This window comes from Sclerotinia sclerotiorum, genomic scaffold, assembly GCF_000146945.2.
Source record: "Sclerotinia sclerotiorum 1980 UF-70 scaffold_9 genomic scaffold, whole genome shotgun sequence".
In the NCBI taxonomy this organism is placed as follows: Eukaryota; Fungi; Ascomycota; class Leotiomycetes; order Helotiales; family Sclerotiniaceae; genus Sclerotinia; species Sclerotinia sclerotiorum.
Genome location: NW_001820827.1, coordinates 362,566 through 383,159, shown reverse-complemented (window position 1 = coordinate 383,159; position 20,594 = coordinate 362,566). Strand labels below are relative to the sequence as shown.

Sequence of the window (20,594 nt, the reverse complement as noted above, 5' to 3'; positions counted from 1 at the left end):
GTGATCTTGGTCACCTGAAGATCGTATGCGCACGCACCATCAGAAATCACGTGATAAGGAGCCCTAGGAGCTTCGTGCTCAACTTAGTTATCAAATAACGTGGTTTATCAGCGAGCGGGCCATATCACCGAGCGGGCCACTTTTACCTCAATTTATATCTTTCAACTTCAATACGCGATTTATCAACAATATATTATGGAATCGAATAATCAAGAAGGTCGAATACTTTTAGCTATCGAAGCTATCAATAAAGACCAAAAATTAAGCATTCGGAAGGCTGCTAAGCTATATAATATCCCGCGTACAAAGATTCAGCGCAGAATAGACGGTACTACCCCTCGTATCGAATCTCGAGCAAATAGTCATAATTTGACCAAATTAGAAGAGGAAGTGCTTATCCAGTATATAATCGATATGGATGAGAGAGGGTTTGCACCTAAATTAAATGGTGTAGAAGATATGGCGAATTATATCCTCGAATCGCGGGGTGCGAAGAAGGTTGGAAAGCTCTGGGCTTATCGCTTTGTTAAACGATGTCCAGAATTAAAGACGCGTTTTAATCGCGTTTATGATTTTCAAAGAGCTCTCTGCGAAGATCCCAAGCTTATTGAAGAGTGGTTTAGATTGGTATCGAATATGCGGGCGAAATATGGTATTGTCGATTCCGATTTCTACAATTTCGACGAAACCGGCTTCATGATGGGTATAATATGCCCTGGAATGGTTGTAACTAGTGCTGAACGAAATGGCAGAAGCAAGGCAATACAACCAGGCAATCGAGAGTGGGCTACAGCAATTATATGTGGCAATGGAGAGGGTGAAACTATACCTCCATTTCTGGTAGTTCAAGGACAAGTTCATCTTTCCAATTGGTATACCGAAACCGATTTTCCTGCGGATTGGGCTATTAAACCTACTTCCAATGGATGGACGAATAATGAGACAGGCCTAGAATGGTTAAAGCATTTCGATAAACATACTATTCGTCAAAGAAAGGGCAAATATCGAATGCTAGTATTGGATAAGCACGAAAGCCACGAATCAATACCTTTTCAATCATATTGCAAATCAAATGATATTATATGCCTCAAATTACCACCACATTCAAGTCATTTAACTCAACCACTTGATGTTGGATGTTTCGGTGTACTTAAACGTTCATATAGTTCTCAAATTGAGGAGTTTATCAAGGCACATATCAATCATATCACTAAAGTTGAATTCTTTATAGCTTTCAAAGCTGCATATCAACAATCATTTACTATTCAGAATATGAAAGCTGGTTTTCGAGGAGCAGGTCTAATACCATTCGATCCTCAATCTATACTTTCAAAACTAGATATTAGGATTCGTACTTCTACCCCTCCATCTACCTCCTTGGAACTTACCAACTCCTGGATCTCTCAAACCCCTCATAATCCAACTGAGGCTCTCTTACAATCAACTCTAGTAAAAGCTCGAATAACTCGTCATCAATCAAGCTCTCCTACACCTATATTTGAGACTGTACAAGCTTTAGTTAAAGGTACAGAGAGATTAGCACATGAAGTTACACTTTTGAGTGCTGAGAATCGTATGCTTCGAAGAGCAAATGAGGTATTAAGTAAACGTCGACGCGCTAAAAAAATTCAACTACGTAATGGAGGAGTACTTACTGGACAAGAAGCTGAAGATATATTATCACAACAAGAGGTTGATAATCAGATTCAACGCGACGAGCGTCAAAATGGGGGAAATTTTAATAGGGAATCATCTACTAGTCGATGCTGTAGTAAGTGTGGAAAGACTGGTCATAATTCAAGAACTTGTCAGAATAGTATAATAGATCCTAGATTATTAGATTCTTGATAGTTTCAATCAATTGATTTAATTGTTGTTAAATAATATGGGTTTGAAATGATAAATTGAGGTAAAAGTGGCCCGCTCGGTGATATGGCCCGCTCGCTGATAAACCACGTTAGTTTACCTACATTCTACTTGATCTAGTAACGAATTCACTTTCAAGTGAATACCAACTGATAAAGCCTTAACCCATAACTACCAATCGACGAACCTTAGGCAGCCGCTGCCTTTAGTACAGCATCGTTACATTAAGGTAGAGATTTTAACTACGAAAAGCTTCAAGTTATTATCTAATTCTAGCTCTATTTTCCAAAGTAAGATTACTCGCTTATATAGATAGTCATTAGATATAAATTCACGATGACCTATATATAACCTCACAGTATAATAATCTATTTTACTATTATAATTAATCTTTATACGGATTCTACTATCTAAATATCCACTAGAATATATCTAAGTCTGCATCACTTTTTTTTTATAAGTTGACTGACAACCCTGTAACTTATAATTCTTCATTAGTATTCACTGTGTATAAAGAACCTCGAATGTGTATATTAAACACTCAAATTCACAAGTCCCGCCCTGAGGCTTGACGTCTATAGTATTCTTCTTTCGCAATTAGATTGCATAGATAGTATATTCACGATTGTTGCTAAGAGGTCACTTTACGAAGGCTTGTTTCATCCATAATTGTTTAAACTAAGAAATGTAATATTTTGTAATGTATACTATGTATATTTGAAGAAAGGGGGATAAGAAAACGGGTTACACACAACAAATGAAATAATCGGAATCATTGAACGAGAAATTCAACAAAGCAATTGACCGGCAATTGACCTTTTCAGAGAAGTGGAGTGTAGCATAGTATACTATGTATACTTGAAGAAAGAAATACTTACGTTTGAAGAAAAGGGTACTTACATTTAACAAATGAAATATCCGGAATCATTGAACGAAAAATTCAACAAGGTCGATTGACCTTTTCAAACGCGGAGTGCAGTACAAATCAAGATCTCTGAACCTCAAGTAACCAGTTATAATGCATCAAAATCAGAATCAGGATCAACTAAATGATAGGGGAAGAGTCCTCCTTCCTTGAATAAACTCCGGTCCCACAAATGCAGCCATCTCGGGATGAGCCTTCCACCACAGATCATTTACTTCGGGCATATTATACGAGTCATTTCCCAGGAGCTTCCAGACACCCCATCTAAAGTTATGAGCGTCGGCCTCTGGAATTCTTGAAAGCTCATTCTTCCTCAACCTGTGGTAGAGTGGCAAATCACACACCATATCCACAGCAAACCTCGTGCGAGCCCAGGCCTTCGGCACAAATCCTGCAATCGACCAGTCTACAATACCAATCGCTGGGAGGGAATCTCCTCCTGCTGGAATACCATCTTCTGGAAGACCATCTACCAGAATGATATTGTCTGGGGCACAACTATTGTGCGAGAAACAGAATTCTGAGAGAGCAGATTCTAAACCCTTGGTTGCCCAGCCTCTGTGTATGATTTCCGGGGGAAATTATTTTTGACAATCCGGCCCCGGGGAGATATCCGCCACTATAGAGAGATCCTGTATGGCTTTTCCATCAACACTACCAATATTATCACCCTTGAATTTGGACAGCTCAAAGCAAAAATCCGCTACAGCAGCTATGTAACGCCACCTATTTTCATCCGATAGAAACAGCCAAGCTTGTCCCAAATTTAATCCATAAATTTGTGTTTCGAATGTGATTGTTCGTTTCATCTGCACTTCGTGATGTATGACCTTTGGAACTTGAAATCTCCGAGAATCAAGCTTGCCCTGTATGGCGCCGAGGGTTACGTGTTGGGGTGTGTAATCCTGTGAACTGTAAATGAAATCCATTTTCAAGACAGCGCAGTATCCAATTGACCAAGTCGTGTTCTCGACCAACCAGTTGCGTACATCAAGGACTTCTACCAACGGTTGTTCAGTAGTACCACGATAATAGTTTGTTGAGCGTTGTTGATAAGTAGCTTTGAGCGGTGGGAAAGGAGCATTCGTGATGTGATAGCTGGAATTGTCCTTTTCATCGTACCAATCTGCAGAGGGAGATCGGCCTTCGGTGCGTCGCAGGATGAGATTGCAGATTAACCATGCGTCCCGTTCACCATCTATCTCTTTGATACTCTCATTCAGAGGCCAAGTGCCATTTCGTATGCGCCATCTATGATCACTTTCTTCTTCACTGAAGAAACTGTGGTATTCATACCAGTCGCGGTGAATGTTTTCGTGCACGGGAAACCATTGGCTCTCTGACCATGGACCTTCTTGTGCCATTTTCGATTGGTAATCTCTGTTTGCTGGAAAGCTGTATGTTTGTGTGTGTTGGGTTGTGATGAAGCTGAGTTGGGAATGTGTGTGTGTGTGTGTTTGTGTTGGATTGTGATGAAGATGAGTTGAGAATGTGAATGTGAGGAAATTTTAGAGGTCGCGGACGTCTGATTTATACACATTTCGCCTGATAGAAACGGAATGTTCTCTTAGAGTATTTGGTAGGCCGTGAACGTGAAATCATCGTGGTCGTCAATGAACTTAGCTGACGGTATCACAGTCAACAAATGTATTCCAAAGAAATACTAATAGAGGCTTGTCTACACAAAGGGTTGAAGCTGAATGGATAAGCAATGGACAATAGGATTCTTTCCAAAATGCACAAAGACATGCACAAAGCCAAGCATAAAGCCACACATAAAGAATGGAGCACGCCGTTCAGGTTGGTCGTTGCATATCAATAGTGGAAGATTAGAAAGAGTCCCGTGACATGAAGCAAGTACGAAGAAACCCGAATACAAACTTTTGCTTTTATTTGAACTTTTCTTCTTAAAAAATAGCTCATTTCCTTGTGAAACAACTTAGCACTGGCAAATTGAAGATCAAGATCGAGACTGAGTGAATTAACAACAGTTGATCAAGTATTGTTAGTAGTTCCTTTACTGGACGGCTGGATAAGATTCCCTTTCAAAACGGTAGGGGTTGCTAAGGTAATACAAACAGGGCAATCGGCTAGCTTACCGCTACCTGGGGCAGTGTTCAACCTCTTCCCTTTCCTCCTCTCTTATCTTCGGGAGTAAAAGAGGATCCATGGTTGTCGTTATCAGGAGTGGGGGAGAGTAGTTTACTCTTCTCCTTCGTGTAGGAATGAGAAGCAGATGCTTGATTTAACATCAGAAATCAAAGTAGAGAAGTAGGAAAAAAGGATGAAAATAGAAACCGAAAATTAAATGATATGGTTATTGTTAGCATTAACTGCTTGTATCAAAAGAGAGTTTCCTTGTGTATTTATCACCTAAAACCATCACTCTAGTTATACTCATTTCCATCTTTGAATTAAATGAGAATACCATATCTCAAATATTCAAAAGTAGGGAAGAGATCAGAAAAAGGGGAAAGAGGTTGAAAAAGGGAGTTCTAAGGAGGCGAGGATTATAAAATTGCCTGAGACTAATTTAGAGCTGCCTGCCCGAAGGCGTCTGTTTTTATTTTCTAAGGTTCTAACACCATATCTGATATTTTCAATGGTGGACCAGTATGCCCGTGTTGAATAAGATGACAGGAAATGACTGACTGCACTAAACTAAGCACAAAGGGAATTTTGTAGGTAGGCAAACAGCCAATGCAGGGGAATGCTGCAGTGAAAACAAATGCCAAAGATACAGTCTTGATCATCCTGTAAAACTGGAATTGGAAAAACATTTTTTTTTTGTTTTTCTGCGACGGATACAACCCAACTGATACATCTTATGAGGTTTTGCAATTTTCAAGAACTCCTACATTTCGGAAATACTGCTGCAGAGCCTGACCCTTCGTTAATCCATAACTCAGAGTCTCCTTCTCATCTGATGACTGTCCCAAACTCTTCACTAGCCAGTGGCTCCGGGTCGCGTTGATGATGGAAAGCCTCTGGATTGTATTGGCGATAGAGAGCCTTCGGGCCGTAGTAACTATGGAGAGCCTCCGGGTAGTGTTGATGATGTGGAATTAGTAGCTCTGGGGTGTTGACTATGAACTACCGCGCTCCCAACAAGTCATCAAGCGCTCCCACCAGGTAAGACTATCGTTTCTCATTAGCATCAACACTTTTTTCATAAGATAACTGCAATCCATTATATACCCGGGTGGAGGATTTTGATGGGCATTGCATACGATTCCATCGTTGCCACGAGCTTGGCATCTTGGCCCTGTGTTGGGTATCAAAAGTGCACTGCATCCTCTGCATATATGAGGTGCAAACACCCTTACTAGCTGTAGTTGAATTGGTAAAAAAAAAAGACGGGATTTATTGGAGCAGGCTCTTTTGCGCGAGGGGAGATGGCTAAGTAGGAGGATAATTCAAAAAGTTTGATGGGGTGGTTGATAGATATATAGGTGTTTTTGAAAAGAGAAAAGGGGAGAGATAGAAGGAGAGATAGGAAGAGAGACAGGAAGAGAGACAGGAAGAGAGACAGGAAGAGAGACAGGAAGAGAGACAGGAAGAGAGACAGGAAGAGAGACAGGAAGAGAGACAGGAAGAGAGAGTAAGAGAGAGTAAAAGAGAGTAAGAGAGAGTAAGAGGATTCTGAAGCTGGAGTTCGAATTCAACCTTCCAAATTCTCCAAGAAATTGGATTGGTAGAATCAACTCGCTCTGAATGTAGAAACTTCTTTATATCATTTTTCCAGATGCTTAAGGATGTGGAATATACAGTATCGAATGTTTTACTGCTCCTTGAGTTCTTTCTACAGCTGGAACGAGGCTTGAGGTCGAAACAGAAGCGCGAATGGAAGGACATAAAGAAATTAGTATTATGTTTCACTCAACAAAGCCGAATTTATTTTGTAGCGATTTCACATAAACTCATCATTGACTTTCAATCAAATTAAGTCTCATGGGAATCAGAAAATCTCAAAAAGTTATGAAACGGGAATGCCTTCATTGATGGTAGCCTGCTGCGTAACAAAATTATCTCTGGGGACAAAATAACTTCAAGCCACAGAGACAAGAAGCTATTTTCCTCTCTTTTACAGAAATGCTTAGATGTCGCAATCTGATACACTAGTTAGCACTAGCAGTTCTAGCAACTTCCCAAGGAGCTATTTTCTTTGTCCACATAATCTTGGGAAAAACTAAAATTGTGACTTGCAAGACACCCAAGACTTGTCGGAGGCCATTGATATTCTAGAAGGACTGAATAAGGTTAAGTGAGCTATGATGCGATTTAACCTAACAACATTCAACAACATCTAGAATCCTCCACCATCTCAGATGAACTACCTGACAGTGAAGAGCAGTACGAAAAAACGGTAATATAGATTTCAGACAGTCCTCTCAAAGGTACAAAGCAATAGCAGCCAGGATCTTGAGAGTAGACAGGCAAACATGGTGGGTGCATGGTAACAAGAAACAAAGCAAATCCCCAAAATAGAACCATGTCACGTGTACACACACACAATCTTTCTTAGAAGGCGCACCCAGAAAGGCAAAAAGCCATTTCCATATTTCAGCCTTGATGAACGCCTACCAAAAAAAACCACATCAGTAAAGCCATGCAAATTTGTTCCACACCCCGAGCAGCACCATGCACTGATTGACTGGGAAGGTAGATATTCCATCATCGACGGAACTGAGGAAGTGAGGAAAATAATCATGATGATGATGGAAAGAACTCACCGCTCACCGCACATCACACAGTGCGAAGTTGGAATTTCTGCACTACTGAGTAAGTAAGTAGGTAGGTACCGGTATTTACTACATGAGGAATGAAGATGAAAGGCGAAAAGATGATTCTTAACCGTTGTAAAAAAAAAAAAAGGAAGTAATAAGAGCGGACCGTTTTGATGAAGGGCATAAGCATGAATGTTACTAATATTCATGAGGGAAGTTACAGAGTTAATTGTAATAGAAGTCAAGTTATAATATTATAACAACGATTTTTAACTCCGGCCCCCCTTTCAGGGCTAGAAGTAACTATAGATCGAGGTTGTTGTAGTCATTATAGATATTTTTCACACGCCTTAGGACCTACGGTTAGATTATACTAAGTAGTCTGTCAGATACTTATAATTTGTAGTTTTTCTAATTTAAATATATATAAATCTTGAAGTTATTCAAAGTTCATTTTCTTTTTGAAATAATAATTTATATATTAAATTTTATAACGTAATGTATGGGGAACTCGGACATATGGGGAACTCGGACACTTTTTCAATTATTCTACACGCGATCTTGTTCTACGAGCCACACAATCCTCCAATTCCAATTCTGAATCATTTGAACTATTCTCTAGCTCTTCTTCTTCAATCTCTTCTTCTGATTCTTCAATTGGGCGCTTGCGTGGTCGTCCTCGTGGCTTTTTCTCCTTAGGTTTTTCCTCCGCCTCATGTACTATTTTCAGTATTTCCTTAGTACTAAAGACAAATTAACCTTGTAATTTGACTCTTTTGCCTTTAGTTCTCTTTTTTCGAGTCTCAATTACTTCCTGAGCATCAGCGAGCTGTTTCCGAAGTAAGGCTATCTCAGCATTTTGAGATTCTACAAGCCTAGTCATTCTCTTAGCATATCGACGAGTTGGTGATGCAGGAGAACCACTGCTTGCTAGAGCTGTATTAAAGATCTGATTTGCTTGCATTAGTTCTGTCCCATCTGGAGGAGAACTTCTGAGTACAGATAAGTCTAGGTCTTGATTGGGGGTTCTCATTTGTGGAGTAGAAGGTTGCTGGGAGGAGTTAAATGGTAATGTATCGAGTACTTTTCGTGGGGCAAAAGGTACTAAACCAGCTCCTCTCCAGCCAGCTTTAATATTAGAAGAATTCAGTGCTTTTTTTCTAATATTTTGAAAGAGTTCTACCTATTCAGCTCTTTGAATTCGCTTTACACCAGCTCGAGAATATCGATCGACCTCCAAAGCATGATATCGTTTCATTGGCCCATACACCGCAATATCAAGTGGCTGAAGCAAGTGGGAGCAATGAGGAGGTAATATAAGTAAATCGATATCCTTCTCTATACAGAAAGCAATAAAGCTGCCTGTAATATGACTTGAATGGCCATCCATGATCAAAAGTCGAGGTCGGTCACCTGACACTTTCTTGGATTCTGGTTCGAAAACCCTTTTTAGCCATTCTAATCCATGACTATTTGAGGTCCATCCATTCGTACTAGTAGAGAACTGCCAGCTTTGAAATGTATCTTTTGGAATCCATGCAGAATTCGTATTCTGAGCCTTGAAAATGACTATAGGTGATAGAGCCTTTCCAGCTGCATTGACACATTCAAATGCAGTTATCCATTCTTGCTTGCCAGCTGTAACTTTCCAATTCGATTTCTGAGTAGAATCGACTATAATACGCGTACTTTGAGTACTTCCAACTCCAAATCCGGTTTCGTCCATATTATACATATCATCTAATTCATACTTTCGTTCAATGAGACGCGTACGAAACATATCAAACCAAGCCTGAATATTCTCTAGAGTTGCCTCTTTAGTCCGATTAGACTCTAATTGACGTGAATAGCATGTTTTAAGTTCTGGATGTCGTTTTTGGAATCTATAGATCCATTCGTAGCCTATAGGTGGAATTTCTGTCGGGGTAGGAATTCGAGATGACGCGACCTGAACGCGTCGAAGACGAATTTCGTCGGCCATTTCCTTCACCAATATAGGTGTAGCAGGGAATCCAGTGATCGTGAGTCGTGAAATCCATCGTACAAGAGTATTTTCTTCTGCGTTTGAAAGAATTTGAGCCATTTCGTGGGTTTGGGAACGTGTTTTCTTCCCAGCCAGCCTATCGGCTAGAGTGGACTTAGGGACTTCAAAATGCTCTGCAGCCTTTCTAATTGATTTAAATTCTTTTAATTGAAGTGCAACTATAGCCTGTTGAAGCTTCTCTTCAATCTGAGCAGGTGTAAAAGGTGATTGGGTATACATAATAAAAGTTATTAGGGTTTCAAGTTGGCGATGGGCAAAAAGTGTCCGAGTTCCCCATATGTCCGAGTTCCCCATACGTTACGTTAAAATAAATTCTTTATAATTTTACAACTTTCAAACCTGAATATAAATCTTATGTTACGACGGCTATCTTCTACGCCGCGCCATATGACTAAACCAAGGTAACGTGATTAAGTCACGTTATGGACCGCTGAGGAACGCTGGCTGTCCAGGACCGCGCAGTGGTCCTGACTAGCTGTAGGTATAAAGGTCTATATAATCAAGATAGATTTCCTTTATATAGAGCTTTGTGCTCAAGATCACCTTGTTCCTCTACGGTCCCTTCGATCAAGAGACCGAGGGGATCGAGGGGACCATGTGATTACATAATTGGTCACATGATACGAGATCCGAAGCCGTCGTAACAAAATATAACTAAGATTATAAAGATTATCCGGGCATCTTTTTTTTCTTAAATAGAATTATAACACTCTTGTAACGATACTATACTGAAGGCAGCGGCTGCCTGAGGTTTCGTCTTGTTGGTAGTTGTGGGTTAAGGCTTTATCACTGGTATTCACTTGGAAGTGAATTCGTTACTAGATCAAGTAGAATGTAGGTAAACTAATTGATAACTAAGTTGAGCACGAAGCTCCTATACTATGAAAATAATGAATGTTTATATACTGGTCCTTTCCAGGAGCCTATGCTCCTGGAGGCTCCATCACGTGATCCCTACTTGTCCGACGTGATGGTGAATCGTGACAACTCTCTGGAAAAACAAACCCTAAATATAAACAAAACTAAATCTAATTTCAAATTAATCAAAAACATAAATTGCATTTCTATTTATTCATTCCTTTAATATAAAATACCAGGTCCGGATTATTATTTCCATCTATCTTCCTATCATCCTATCCTCCTACCCATCCCTTCCTTTCCACCATCCCGAACCGTCACAACCCAACAAAATAAAACTCCTCCCACTTCACCCGGAGAAAAAATAGAGCAAAACTTTTAAAAATGCTTGCGCCCACCATTCCAATTTCACTCCCAATTCCAATCCCACTTACAATTTGTCTGTCTATTTGTTCAGGAAACAAACAGACACATACGTTTAATCGTAGAATTTCCTTTTCCCACCTAAAACCAAATCCCGCGCATGCCTAGTTGATAGAAGAATGGAAAAAATGACAAAATGAAGAAATAATTTGTTTGTTGGTACAAAAAAAAAAAGAAAGAGACAAATGCGGAGAAAAGAGGTTCAGAGGTAAATACTCCACATGAAAGAGTCATCGTATCGAACCTTCACGTATGGAACATGGGCCATTATAGTAAAAGCGCGCGATGAAAGTGCAGTACTCGAAGTTGCATATTCCCATGCCTCCTTCAATACAAGATTCTCTAATACACTTGTCTATGTGTATTTGTTTTAGGTATGCCAATTAATCAGCTCAAGGACCCCTTCCCGTACCACTTCCATATCCTGTTCCATTTACAAATGGATTAAATCCATTATTCCGTGGTACAGCTAATGAAGTCGGTTGTACACGCCTTTGTGGCGGGGCAGGGAGAATCTCCTTATATTTATTATGAGGACCACCTGGAGCTTGCGGTGGACCAGCATATTGAAAGAACTGCGTTTGCTGCTGTTGCGGTTGAGGGGGTGGGAGAGTCATGGGTAAAGGTGGTGGGAGATTCATATGTGTGGGTGGAGGTACAAATGAAGGACCTGGTCTATAGAATTCTGGTTGGGAATAGGTATACATTTGTGGCATTGGTCTTGGAGCTGGGATGATTGGATGAGGAAGTCCTCCGCGGTATTGTGGTGCCCCACGTATTTCGGCTGCATCCGCGAGGATACCCAAGTTTCCGACTTGGTTGAAAGTTTTGACTGGAGACCGACGTAAGTGAGGAGAATATCCAGTATCTCGAACTGGATCGTAGCCTTGAGTTCTTTGTGCAGGTGCAGGTGTTCCAGGTACTGAAGTCGCTCTTAATGAGGATACTGGTGGAAGTGGCTTGGATGAAAGATTCGATGCCTCTGTTACAGCTTGAATCAAAGAATCACTAATTTTACCAACGATTTCAGGTTCAACCCTCTTTTCAATTGGTCGAAGGATAGGGTCACGAAGTCCAATTGCCTCTAATGATTCAGCCATCTTGAGCTGATCAATAAGATCCGCAAATTCCCTTTCTGTACGTGCCATCCATGCAGAGCGAGAAGTTTCAAATCTTGGTTTGAGTGATTCTTCATCCTGAGTTTCAACAACAAAGACAACAGGTTTGGTCTCCGCAACAGGTTTACTCCAATCACTTCTTACAGTAAGTGTAGGATTAATTGAACCTTTCACAGGCAAACCTAAAGTAGGATGTAATTTATGAGTTTCAACAATCGTTTGATCCAAGTCTTCCGGACGATTGTTCGTGGAATGATGATTTCTGACCCAAGGATCATAATGAAAATTCTTCGGCTGTGGAGAAGGGTCCATCCCAATGAAAGTAGGAAGATCATTCTTGTTGTACTTTTTGTAATGGTGATGACGGATACCTATCTCATCTTCGTCAAAAGTAAATGGAGGCTCGACCACTATACGATTATTTGGCGGATCGCCATTTCTAGGTCTTGCTTTATTAGGTATGTAAACTCCGAATTTATCGGTTTCTAATTCATCGGCATCTTCTTGTTCGGTCAATTCGGCTGGGGTGGGAGCTGCAGAATCTCCATCCACGGTAGTGGCAAGAGATAATGAGGTGGCAGGTTGATACAAGGATGTCTTCTTGGGTGCGACTTCTGTATCATCCGGCGTCATAATATCTAGAGGTTTGAATGGTGATGCAGGCATCTTGGTAGACTTCTTTCCACGACCGCCTCGTTTTCTGCCTTGCGCCTTCTCGGCATCGGCCGCGAGTTGTGCAGCACGACCACCATTGGCCCACGCATCAGCAGGGTGGATGAAAATCTCTTCAGGAATTCTCTTGATGTGTGAATGATCAAACTAGTAAGATTAGTAAAAAATGGGGATGATCAAAATCTTCATTACTTACATTATGCTGAGATGGACTATCGGCACCAGATCGCATTTCCATTTGTTGGTGCTCCTCAATCAATCTTCTCTTGATCATTAAATCATACTTCTCCTTGATCAATTCTACTCGAGTCTATACACGTGTTAACAATGTTCATGAAAATAAAGATAAAAGTGAATAGCATACCTCATATACGCCCCTAGTATATCCCTCACCAAGCAACCTCTGCTTCTCCGCATACTCCAATTGGACCATACGGTGAGCCTCCAACAACGCAACTCTCTCAGCATATTTCGCAGCCAATTGATCTGTCACAATCTGATATTCAGGCAAAGTCTCGTGATACTTTGGATCCTCACTCATAGCCTGCAAAGACTTATCTGAAATGACATCCAGAGCGACCCTCTGCAGCAAAGCCACCTGTTTGTACTGAGTTTTCAGCAATTGTTTCCGATGATACAAACTCTGTATCCTCGCATTACTTGACTTTTTCACGCGATGACCACCTCTTCCACGAGATGATTTCCCACCCGCCACACTGGCATTGATGTCCACACCACCCATCTTCGTCATGGGAATTTTCGCATTACCAATTCGACCGACTCTTCCCGTTCCACGAATTCTACCGCGTCCACGAGCTCTACCGCGAAAACCTCCTCGAAAGGATAAATTCGAGTCGAGATCAAGATTTTCAGAGTCCATTGGACTTTGAGCCAAGAGGGCGTCAGCTGATGTGGAAGAAGGTGATGATAATGGAGAAGAAGGTGGGAGATCCTGTGATGTACGTGATTTTTTTGAAGTGGGTGAACAAGGTTCTACTTCGTCGGATTTACGCTTCGACCGTGTAGAATATGTAGGAGGCTTCATGTTCTTTGATTCTGGAAATAAAATGCTGAACTTGTGAAATAATATGATGGATGGATGGAGCTTGAAAAAGTCGGAGTAAAGGTTACGACGGTCTGGGATTAATGACTAGTGTGTTTTCGGTCTTTGGAGGATGAAGCCTTATGAAGAAGGAGTTAACCTTCAATATATGACTGAATTATTCCATTGATAGAAAAAATGAAATGTGACAATCTCAATTCGGAAATGCGAATAGGAGTCGAGATAAATAATGTAATATAATATTGTAGCAATATCATGAAGAGAATGAACAACAATACATGAAATTGAAGTCTTATTTATTGTTGCAGCACCATCTGCAAAAAAGCATGGATCATCACTAAAACATATTGGAACTTTTTCAGGTGATGTGATTGGTGGACCCACATAGGTTACCGTACAATGGACACTAACATAACGGTAGGATCAGCAGGAGGCGCTTGGAGAAGAAGTATTATATAAGCCAACTAGGTGTTAACCTATATAGAAACAATAAAAAGGGCGATATATACCATCTTATGCTTTAAAGTAAAGTACCTAGGTATTTCATCTGCATATTTCAGCAGAATTGCATCTCATGCTTCAAGCTCACAGATTAATAAAAATTGCAGATTATATACAGGCAACAGCCCACAAACCCCATAAATTCAAACTCCTTCACTCCCCCCTTTTCCCCTCCATCTTCAATTCTATCCACCCCCTTCCCCCTCCCGCTTCCACCATTACCCCTTCATCCCTTCTTAGAATCTCGTACCCCTTCCCGGCTCTTCACACCTTCAATAGCCTACAGACCTACAAGCCAATCAATCAACCAATCAACTGTAATCGACTAGCTACTATGAAATCAGTCTCCTATAAGACTAAGATATATATATATATATACATAACCGTCAAAGTTTGGGTTTCAGAGCACGCACACGCACACGCACACGCATATGATCATGCTCATGCTCATGCACATGCACAAATCACTTTACTTGTATGCATGTAAATATTGAAATCTCATTCATTCATTCATTCATCATTTAGTCGTTCCTCTGTATAAGACAGAGTAGCTTCCATTTGATAAACCAGGTTACATTTTACTATGTTAACGGAAAAATTATGCAACGTAGGTACTCCATCCCTCACAGTTGATTCCCTTAGCGACCTTTATAAAAGTCTCCCTGCCTCCTACTTCACACTTACTCTGCCACCCCTTAGCTCCCTCCATTTCTCCGGCATTACCACACGAAAATTGCGAAGCTCATTCGTTATTCATTTGCTCAATGATAAGGGAATAAAACAGAAAAAAAGTGAATTCGGAGATATGAAAACCATGGAAATAAGGAAATTTTATTCCTCATCCTCCGGTTGCTCAAAAAGAAAATTTGCCGCCAATTCTTCATTCTTGTCGCATGCGAAATAAGCTTGAATTGCTTGATCTCTGTTGAAACCAAGACGACATAACTACGGAAAGTTAGTGGAAGGATACAAAAAAGGACAGATATCTTACTCTTTCAATAGCATCACGCTCTTCCCCTGAAACCTCAATAGCTTGGGCTCCAGGTGGAAGTGGCGCATCGTCATCGGCATTCTCACTCAAAAGTTGTAAGAATTGCTCTGGGTGTTGACTGATCAGAGTGGCCAATTGTGGGTTACCAGCTCCAACTTGTTGGAGAATTGGCTCGAGCATCTGAGGTTGTTGTTGAACGACCTGTCGAAGTTGTTGAAACTGGGCGTTATTCCGGAGAAAATCGAGGTTACCGAGTCCTCCCCCTCCGGGAGCGGCCGCATTATCAGCTCGAGCAGCGCCACCACGATTCCCAGCATTAGCTGCTGCAGCAAAAAGATCGACTGGTTCATCCTCACCACCCGCAGCAGGTTGGGATGAAGCTTGACCTGCGGCGGGTGCAGCTGGTGCAGCTTGTCGTTGTTCTTGAAGAAGGTTTTCTGGGATACCCTATGTTATGATTAGTGATTGCCAAAACTTCTGTAGCTAATCTTAACCTACAGTCAACAAGTATTCGATAGCACGCTCCGAATTGAAGAAAGCGGCACGCATAGCTAAATCGATTTGTGATCTCTCGAAACCCATAGCCTCCATTTCAGCAATTTGTGCTGAGCGCTCAGCTCCCATAGCAAGACCGGTAGTTTCATTTGATGGCGTGGCTTGAACAGATGGAACCGAGGCGCCGGCCGGAGAAGGTGTAGCTGGAACAGCTGTGTTTGTAGTACTCGAAGAATGTGCGGGTGCGGCAGGTGGAGCGGGGGTAGCAGCTGTAGCTGGAGCAGGAGTTGATGGAGCTTTAGTCGCAGAAGAGGATGCAGCTGGAGCAGCCTTGGGCTATATGAAGAATTAGGAAAACGAGGAGAATATTATTGAGCCAGTAGGAATATTTACCTTTGAAACCATACAGACGATGAACCCCTTTTCCTCGATGTGATAAGACTCTACAGTGTTCGCATCCTGTAAAATTTTACCTACAGATGTTGTTAGTAAGACGTGCGCCAATAACCTCTAACAGTCATGAACATCTGCGCCAGAATCCAAGGCATACCAGAATAGATCAACTTTTGCTGCGACGCTTCCCATCCCTTCTCCTTTGAAATCTTGTCCTTAACCTCAGAAATCTGTGTTATGTGCGTTAGCTATGATTCGACTAGGTATGACGCAGCGATAGTGATAGGATGGAAAGTTATCGAGGTTCGAGCAAATCGGGTACATACAAGCTCGGTAGGTTCAGCCTCGATGACGAATTTCGCCTGCTTCAAGTCCTGAATGGGAACACCAGTAATTAGTATATGAAATGGTTGAATCTTTGATGAGCGGGAGGGCAAGTGACAATATACCTTAAAAGTCAACTTCATATTGGCGAATTTAAAAATGCGACTGCGATGACGATTGATAGATGGGTATGCCGTGAGACGTCGAAGAAGTTGTTATGTTAAAGTAATAGGAGGGGTATCAAATACGATATTGAAGTTTTCAATAAAGGTTTAGTAAAATGTTGCGAGTATATTGGAGATGTTGCAATGGGAGTTTCTGGGTTTGTTTCTTGATAGAAAGAACTTTGGAGGGTTTTAATAATAAAAGAGTCAGTTACTTACTTACAACCTCATCGCTTGCACACGGACCATGTTAGTGGCGTGAATGAATTAGCGCCAGGCTACAGTTTAGTCGTACATCATACTAGATAGGTAGGTATTCGAATTTCTTTGCTGTACTAGTGAAGTAGTAGCTATACAAGCTCAAGGCTATACCAATATCTATATACAATAAATAATTCGCAATCTTACAATCCCATCCAAGACTTTCAAGATACAAATGAATATCCCACCCTCAAAATACAAGTACGACTGACTACCTAGTCTTTTATACACCTACCACCACCTAGTAGGTATGATGTGGCAGAAACCAGGGTCTACTACAATCTTCAATCTTCAGCCTCCAGGTTTCAGCCTCGCCTTTAATAAGGTTACCTACCTATCTATCGAGCTACCTAGCTAGCAAAAAAAAAAAAAATAACTATAATCATTATCACACTATTATATAAACCAATATCAAGATCTTTCTATTTCTATTTCTAATCCACAAAAAGAGTTCGACTTTAATAAGGTTAAGGTTAAGGTTACACCATACAACGATGACCAAATTCACAGCATCCACTGCGACAGATCAAACCAAACTATCATAGACCTTACTTTACCCTGTAAAGTTTTTAAGGTAGGTATTCTCTAGAATGCCAACTCATGACGCCTTGCTTGACGAGGATATCATTAACCAATCAGATTATCAGGATGCCTTACAATCACTCAAATATCTGACTATACTTTATAATACTATTAAATTATTGAATATTAATTTTAATGATTTCTTTATAAAACCTTTTTTAATAATTAATATTTTATTTGATATGTATATAAAACTTTTTAATTAATTAATTATAAAATCTATAAAAAAGAATGACCTTACACAGGGAATAGTGGGAAGCTGATAGGGCAGAACTGAGGCTATATTGATCTTGTATATATAAATCACACATTATTTAAGTTCTATAGAAGTGCGAAGCTCTTCTACAGAGAGCTTCTCAATCTAGTCCTAATAGAACTAGTGCCATGTGTATGTGCTACATAGGAACCATTCACTTTAACAAAATCTGTTATTATTAAATATTGTGACGGAAAAGTCGTAAACGGAGTCAATTCAATCACTTAGTGTGACGGAAATCCCTGCTTTCCTCCCACCCTTATTATATAAGAAACCTCAGGTACATTAACCATGTCCACACATGATACGATTACTCGAGATTAGTATGCGATTTAGGTGACCTGACGATCAGATCCGGACAAGTACTAGGTATCAATGGTTATCGGTAAAGTAAGATCATTGGAGGAATAAATATGACTTCTTTTTGCCTAGCTATTGCGGCTAGGCCATTCATTTGTGTATATATAGAGTAGCTATCCCCATCTACAGGTGCTCTTCACCTGTAGATTCTAAGTTAAATACAATTGCTGGTCTATAAACACCCTTTTGGTCACACTAGAGCACTTCCACGTGATCTAGACGGCAAACCTCGTAACAGTAACATAAATTTATTAAATTAATTCTTTATAAATTATTAATACTTTTTTAAAATATAATTTATTAAAAAATTATTCTTTTTGAAATCATATAAAATAAAAATAAAAAAACAATTTTAATTTTAAAAGATGTTAAAAGGAATGACCTCACACTGTTACGAGGTTTGCCGTCTAGATCACGTGGAAGTGCTCTAGGCTCTCGAGGTGGTTTATAACTAGGCGTCAAGCAGGGACTTAAAGTAATGACAATAATGCAATTCGTAACTAATAGTAGAGTATACTAAATGATTGATCTTGAGCACGAAGCTCTATACAAAGGAAATCCATCTTGATTATATAGACCTTTGTGCCGATGGCTAGTCAGGAGCCGTTGCTCCTAGGAGCGGGCGTTCCTGATTGTTCCTAGGAACGTCCGTTCCTCACCGTTCCATCACGTGTTTTCAAGGTCATGTGACATTCTATCGCAACAGGTGTAACACTAAAATATTTTAAAATATTTTATATAATCTCTTATATATATAAATATAAATATAAAAGAAATTCAAATTTCATCTTCTTAAATATTTATCTTTCAAAGAATAAATTTATAAAATAATTTAATCATTTAATTCGTTAAGATTTAAGATATATCTAAGAATTCTCAGCTCAAGCCAAGTAAATTCAATCCAATCCAGTCAAGCGACGCCCAAACAACAAAAAAAAAAATCAAAAATTGGTATCTCTTTCATCATGAACATTCCCAATCCCGCATTATAAGAGTTTAAAGAAATTCGTCGATATATGCGGGGCCACTACATCCCCTCCATGGAAGCTTTTATCAAACATTATTTTTGATTATCCCTAACTCCCATTTTTCAATAGCCCAATGTTTCCATCATATTCGTTTGTCATATCTTGTTCAGAGATGTGCCTTTTTTGCGATTGTACTCGGACATGCTGGATCGTGGTCCAGCTCCTAATATCCATTCCGGTATGGGTGGTGTTAGGCTACGTTCGCCTTCAACTTCTAGGGATATTTCCATGTCCTCCTCCTCGATTGCTCGTCGGATGCTATCCAGACTGGCATTATGCATGAGTGGAGGTAGACTTTCGCTTCTTAATCGATTTATTGAACGAATACTGTGAACATCTGATAAGGTAATTGATCCAGCGCCCGGAGCAGCCGTTATCATTGTTTCGGCGGTTGCCGCTGGTGCTGGACTAGGAGAGTCGGATCTAAATAAAGGATGAATGTTTTCTTCATTTGTATTGTCAGGACTCATCGCCCCTGTCCTCGCTCGATAGACAGACTTTCCACTCCTGATACTCCCGGCTGGACTGTAACTTCCATTTCTTGCTGGCCTTGGTGGTTCAAGATCTAACGGGAAACCTGGACTAGGACTTCTACTGCCAGTCGGACTAGCAGGAATTGTTTCGAGAAATCTTGGAGGGCTAGGTGAAGCTGATTCGATAACTTGTCTAGATTGTGCATCTACACCGGATGTATTCCATGAATCAAAGTCGTCCTCGATGGATACAATTGTTTCGCGCTGAGCCGAATCAATAGAAGGTGCTCGAAAATTATTACTGCATTGACTTTTGGAATGGATAAGTCGAGTCTTCGAAGTGATTGGGCGTACAACATTAGAAATTGACGATCTAATCGAGCCTATCGATCGCTTTGGATCTGATCCCGAGCGGGATCTGCTACCAATTGACCATTGAGTCTTTTCTAATGAGCTGTTTCTCTCATAATCGTATCCTTCATGCATGCTTTGAGGTTGTGATCGTTGCTGCATTTCTGACGAGGTGTGTCTTTCTGATTCGGTGATATATGGTTGAATCTGTTGATGAAAGTCTTTCCTTTGAATGACCACTAAACAAATGAGAAATATAGCTTGTGAAGCCAAGGATATCGCCCAGATGATGAATCCGCCCACCGTCATCGATTGCGCTTGGGAGGAGAGAATCTTCGTTGGAAGCAAAGACAAGTCCTGTCTCATAAAGCACAATGATAGTGCTGTGGCTATCGCCGATAATATAGTAAATATGGAGGTGAGTCCGGCAAAAAGATATATTCGTAGCCGTCCATTTCCACGGTCTTGAATGTGGTTTTGGTACCTGATTTGTCTGATAACCAGTAGCACAAGTAATGCTTCTGTGACAGCTCCAAGACCAGACGCGACGTAAGATAATACGCTTGCTTTGTTTGGCGTATGATGTTTCGAAATGGTGACTGAAAAGATGATGTTAAAGGTAAGCATGACAGTTTCACTTGCCAATGCTAGAAAACCTAAACTCAAGGGCAATACCTTTGAGGTTGTCATGATGTCGATTGGGTGAACGAGAGAAGCCG

At 40.5% G+C, this 20,594-nt stretch overlaps 8 protein-coding genes across 8 annotated transcripts; 2 read left to right on the top strand and 6 right to left on the bottom strand.

Moving 5' to 3' along the window:
* Positions 1–195: 195 nt before the first annotated feature.
* Positions 196–1,848, top strand: SS1G_07079 (hypothetical protein; the record flags this gene model as incomplete). Its single annotated transcript, XM_001591583.1, has 1 exon — positions 196–1,848. One exon carries the CDS (start codon positions 196–198, stop codon positions 1,846–1,848), a length of 1,653 nt encoding a protein of 550 aa, XP_001591633.1.
* Positions 1,849–2,907: 1,059 nt separating this feature from the next.
* On the bottom strand, positions 2,908–4,155 carry SS1G_07078 (predicted protein; the record flags this gene model as incomplete). The annotated part of the gene is made up of 2 exons (XM_001591582.1): positions 2,908–3,347; positions 3,450–4,155. The coding sequence occupies 2 exons, from the start codon at positions 4,153–4,155 to the stop codon at positions 2,908–2,910; spliced, it is 1,146 nt and encodes a 381-aa protein (XP_001591632.1).
* Positions 4,156–5,879: 1,724 nt separating this feature from the next.
* Positions 5,880–6,396, top strand: SS1G_07077 (predicted protein; the record flags this gene model as incomplete). Its single annotated transcript, XM_001591581.1, has 2 exons — positions 5,880–5,923; positions 6,258–6,396. 2 exons carry the CDS (start codon positions 5,880–5,882, stop codon positions 6,394–6,396), a joined length of 183 nt encoding a protein of 60 aa, XP_001591631.1.
* Positions 6,397–6,733: 337 nt separating this feature from the next.
* SS1G_07076 (predicted protein) lies at positions 6,734–7,235 on the bottom strand (the record flags this gene model as incomplete). The annotated part of the gene is made up of 2 exons (XM_001591580.1): positions 6,734–6,909; positions 7,193–7,235. 2 exons carry the CDS (start codon positions 7,233–7,235, stop codon positions 6,734–6,736), a joined length of 219 nt encoding a protein of 72 aa, XP_001591630.1.
* Positions 7,236–8,062: 827 nt separating this feature from the next.
* SS1G_07075 (hypothetical protein) lies at positions 8,063–9,781 on the bottom strand (the record flags this gene model as incomplete). Its single annotated transcript, XM_001591579.1, has 3 exons — positions 8,063–8,238; positions 8,278–8,646; positions 9,013–9,781. 3 exons carry the CDS (start codon positions 9,779–9,781, stop codon positions 8,063–8,065), a joined length of 1,314 nt encoding a protein of 437 aa, XP_001591629.1.
* A 1,454-nt stretch (positions 9,782–11,235) lies between these two features.
* SS1G_07074 (predicted protein) lies at positions 11,236–13,678 on the bottom strand (the record flags this gene model as incomplete). Its single annotated transcript, XM_001591578.1, has 3 exons — positions 11,236–12,780; positions 12,830–12,943; positions 12,998–13,678. 3 exons carry the CDS (start codon positions 13,676–13,678, stop codon positions 11,236–11,238), a joined length of 2,340 nt encoding a protein of 779 aa, XP_001591628.1.
* Positions 13,679–15,028: 1,350 nt separating this feature from the next.
* On the bottom strand, positions 15,029–16,543 carry SS1G_07073 (hypothetical protein; the record flags this gene model as incomplete). Its single annotated transcript, XM_001591577.1, has 7 exons — positions 15,029–15,142; positions 15,189–15,635; positions 15,687–16,019; positions 16,077–16,156; positions 16,234–16,306; positions 16,403–16,450; positions 16,526–16,543. 7 exons carry the CDS (start codon positions 16,541–16,543, stop codon positions 15,029–15,031), a joined length of 1,113 nt encoding a protein of 370 aa, XP_001591627.1.
* Positions 16,544–19,146: 2,603 nt separating this feature from the next.
* Positions 19,147–20,565, bottom strand: SS1G_07072 (hypothetical protein; the record flags this gene model as incomplete). The annotated part of the gene is made up of 1 exon (XM_001591576.1): positions 19,147–20,565. The coding sequence occupies one exon, from the start codon at positions 20,563–20,565 to the stop codon at positions 19,147–19,149; it is 1,419 nt and encodes a 472-aa protein (XP_001591626.1).
* Between the last annotated feature and the right edge of the window lie 29 nt (positions 20,566–20,594).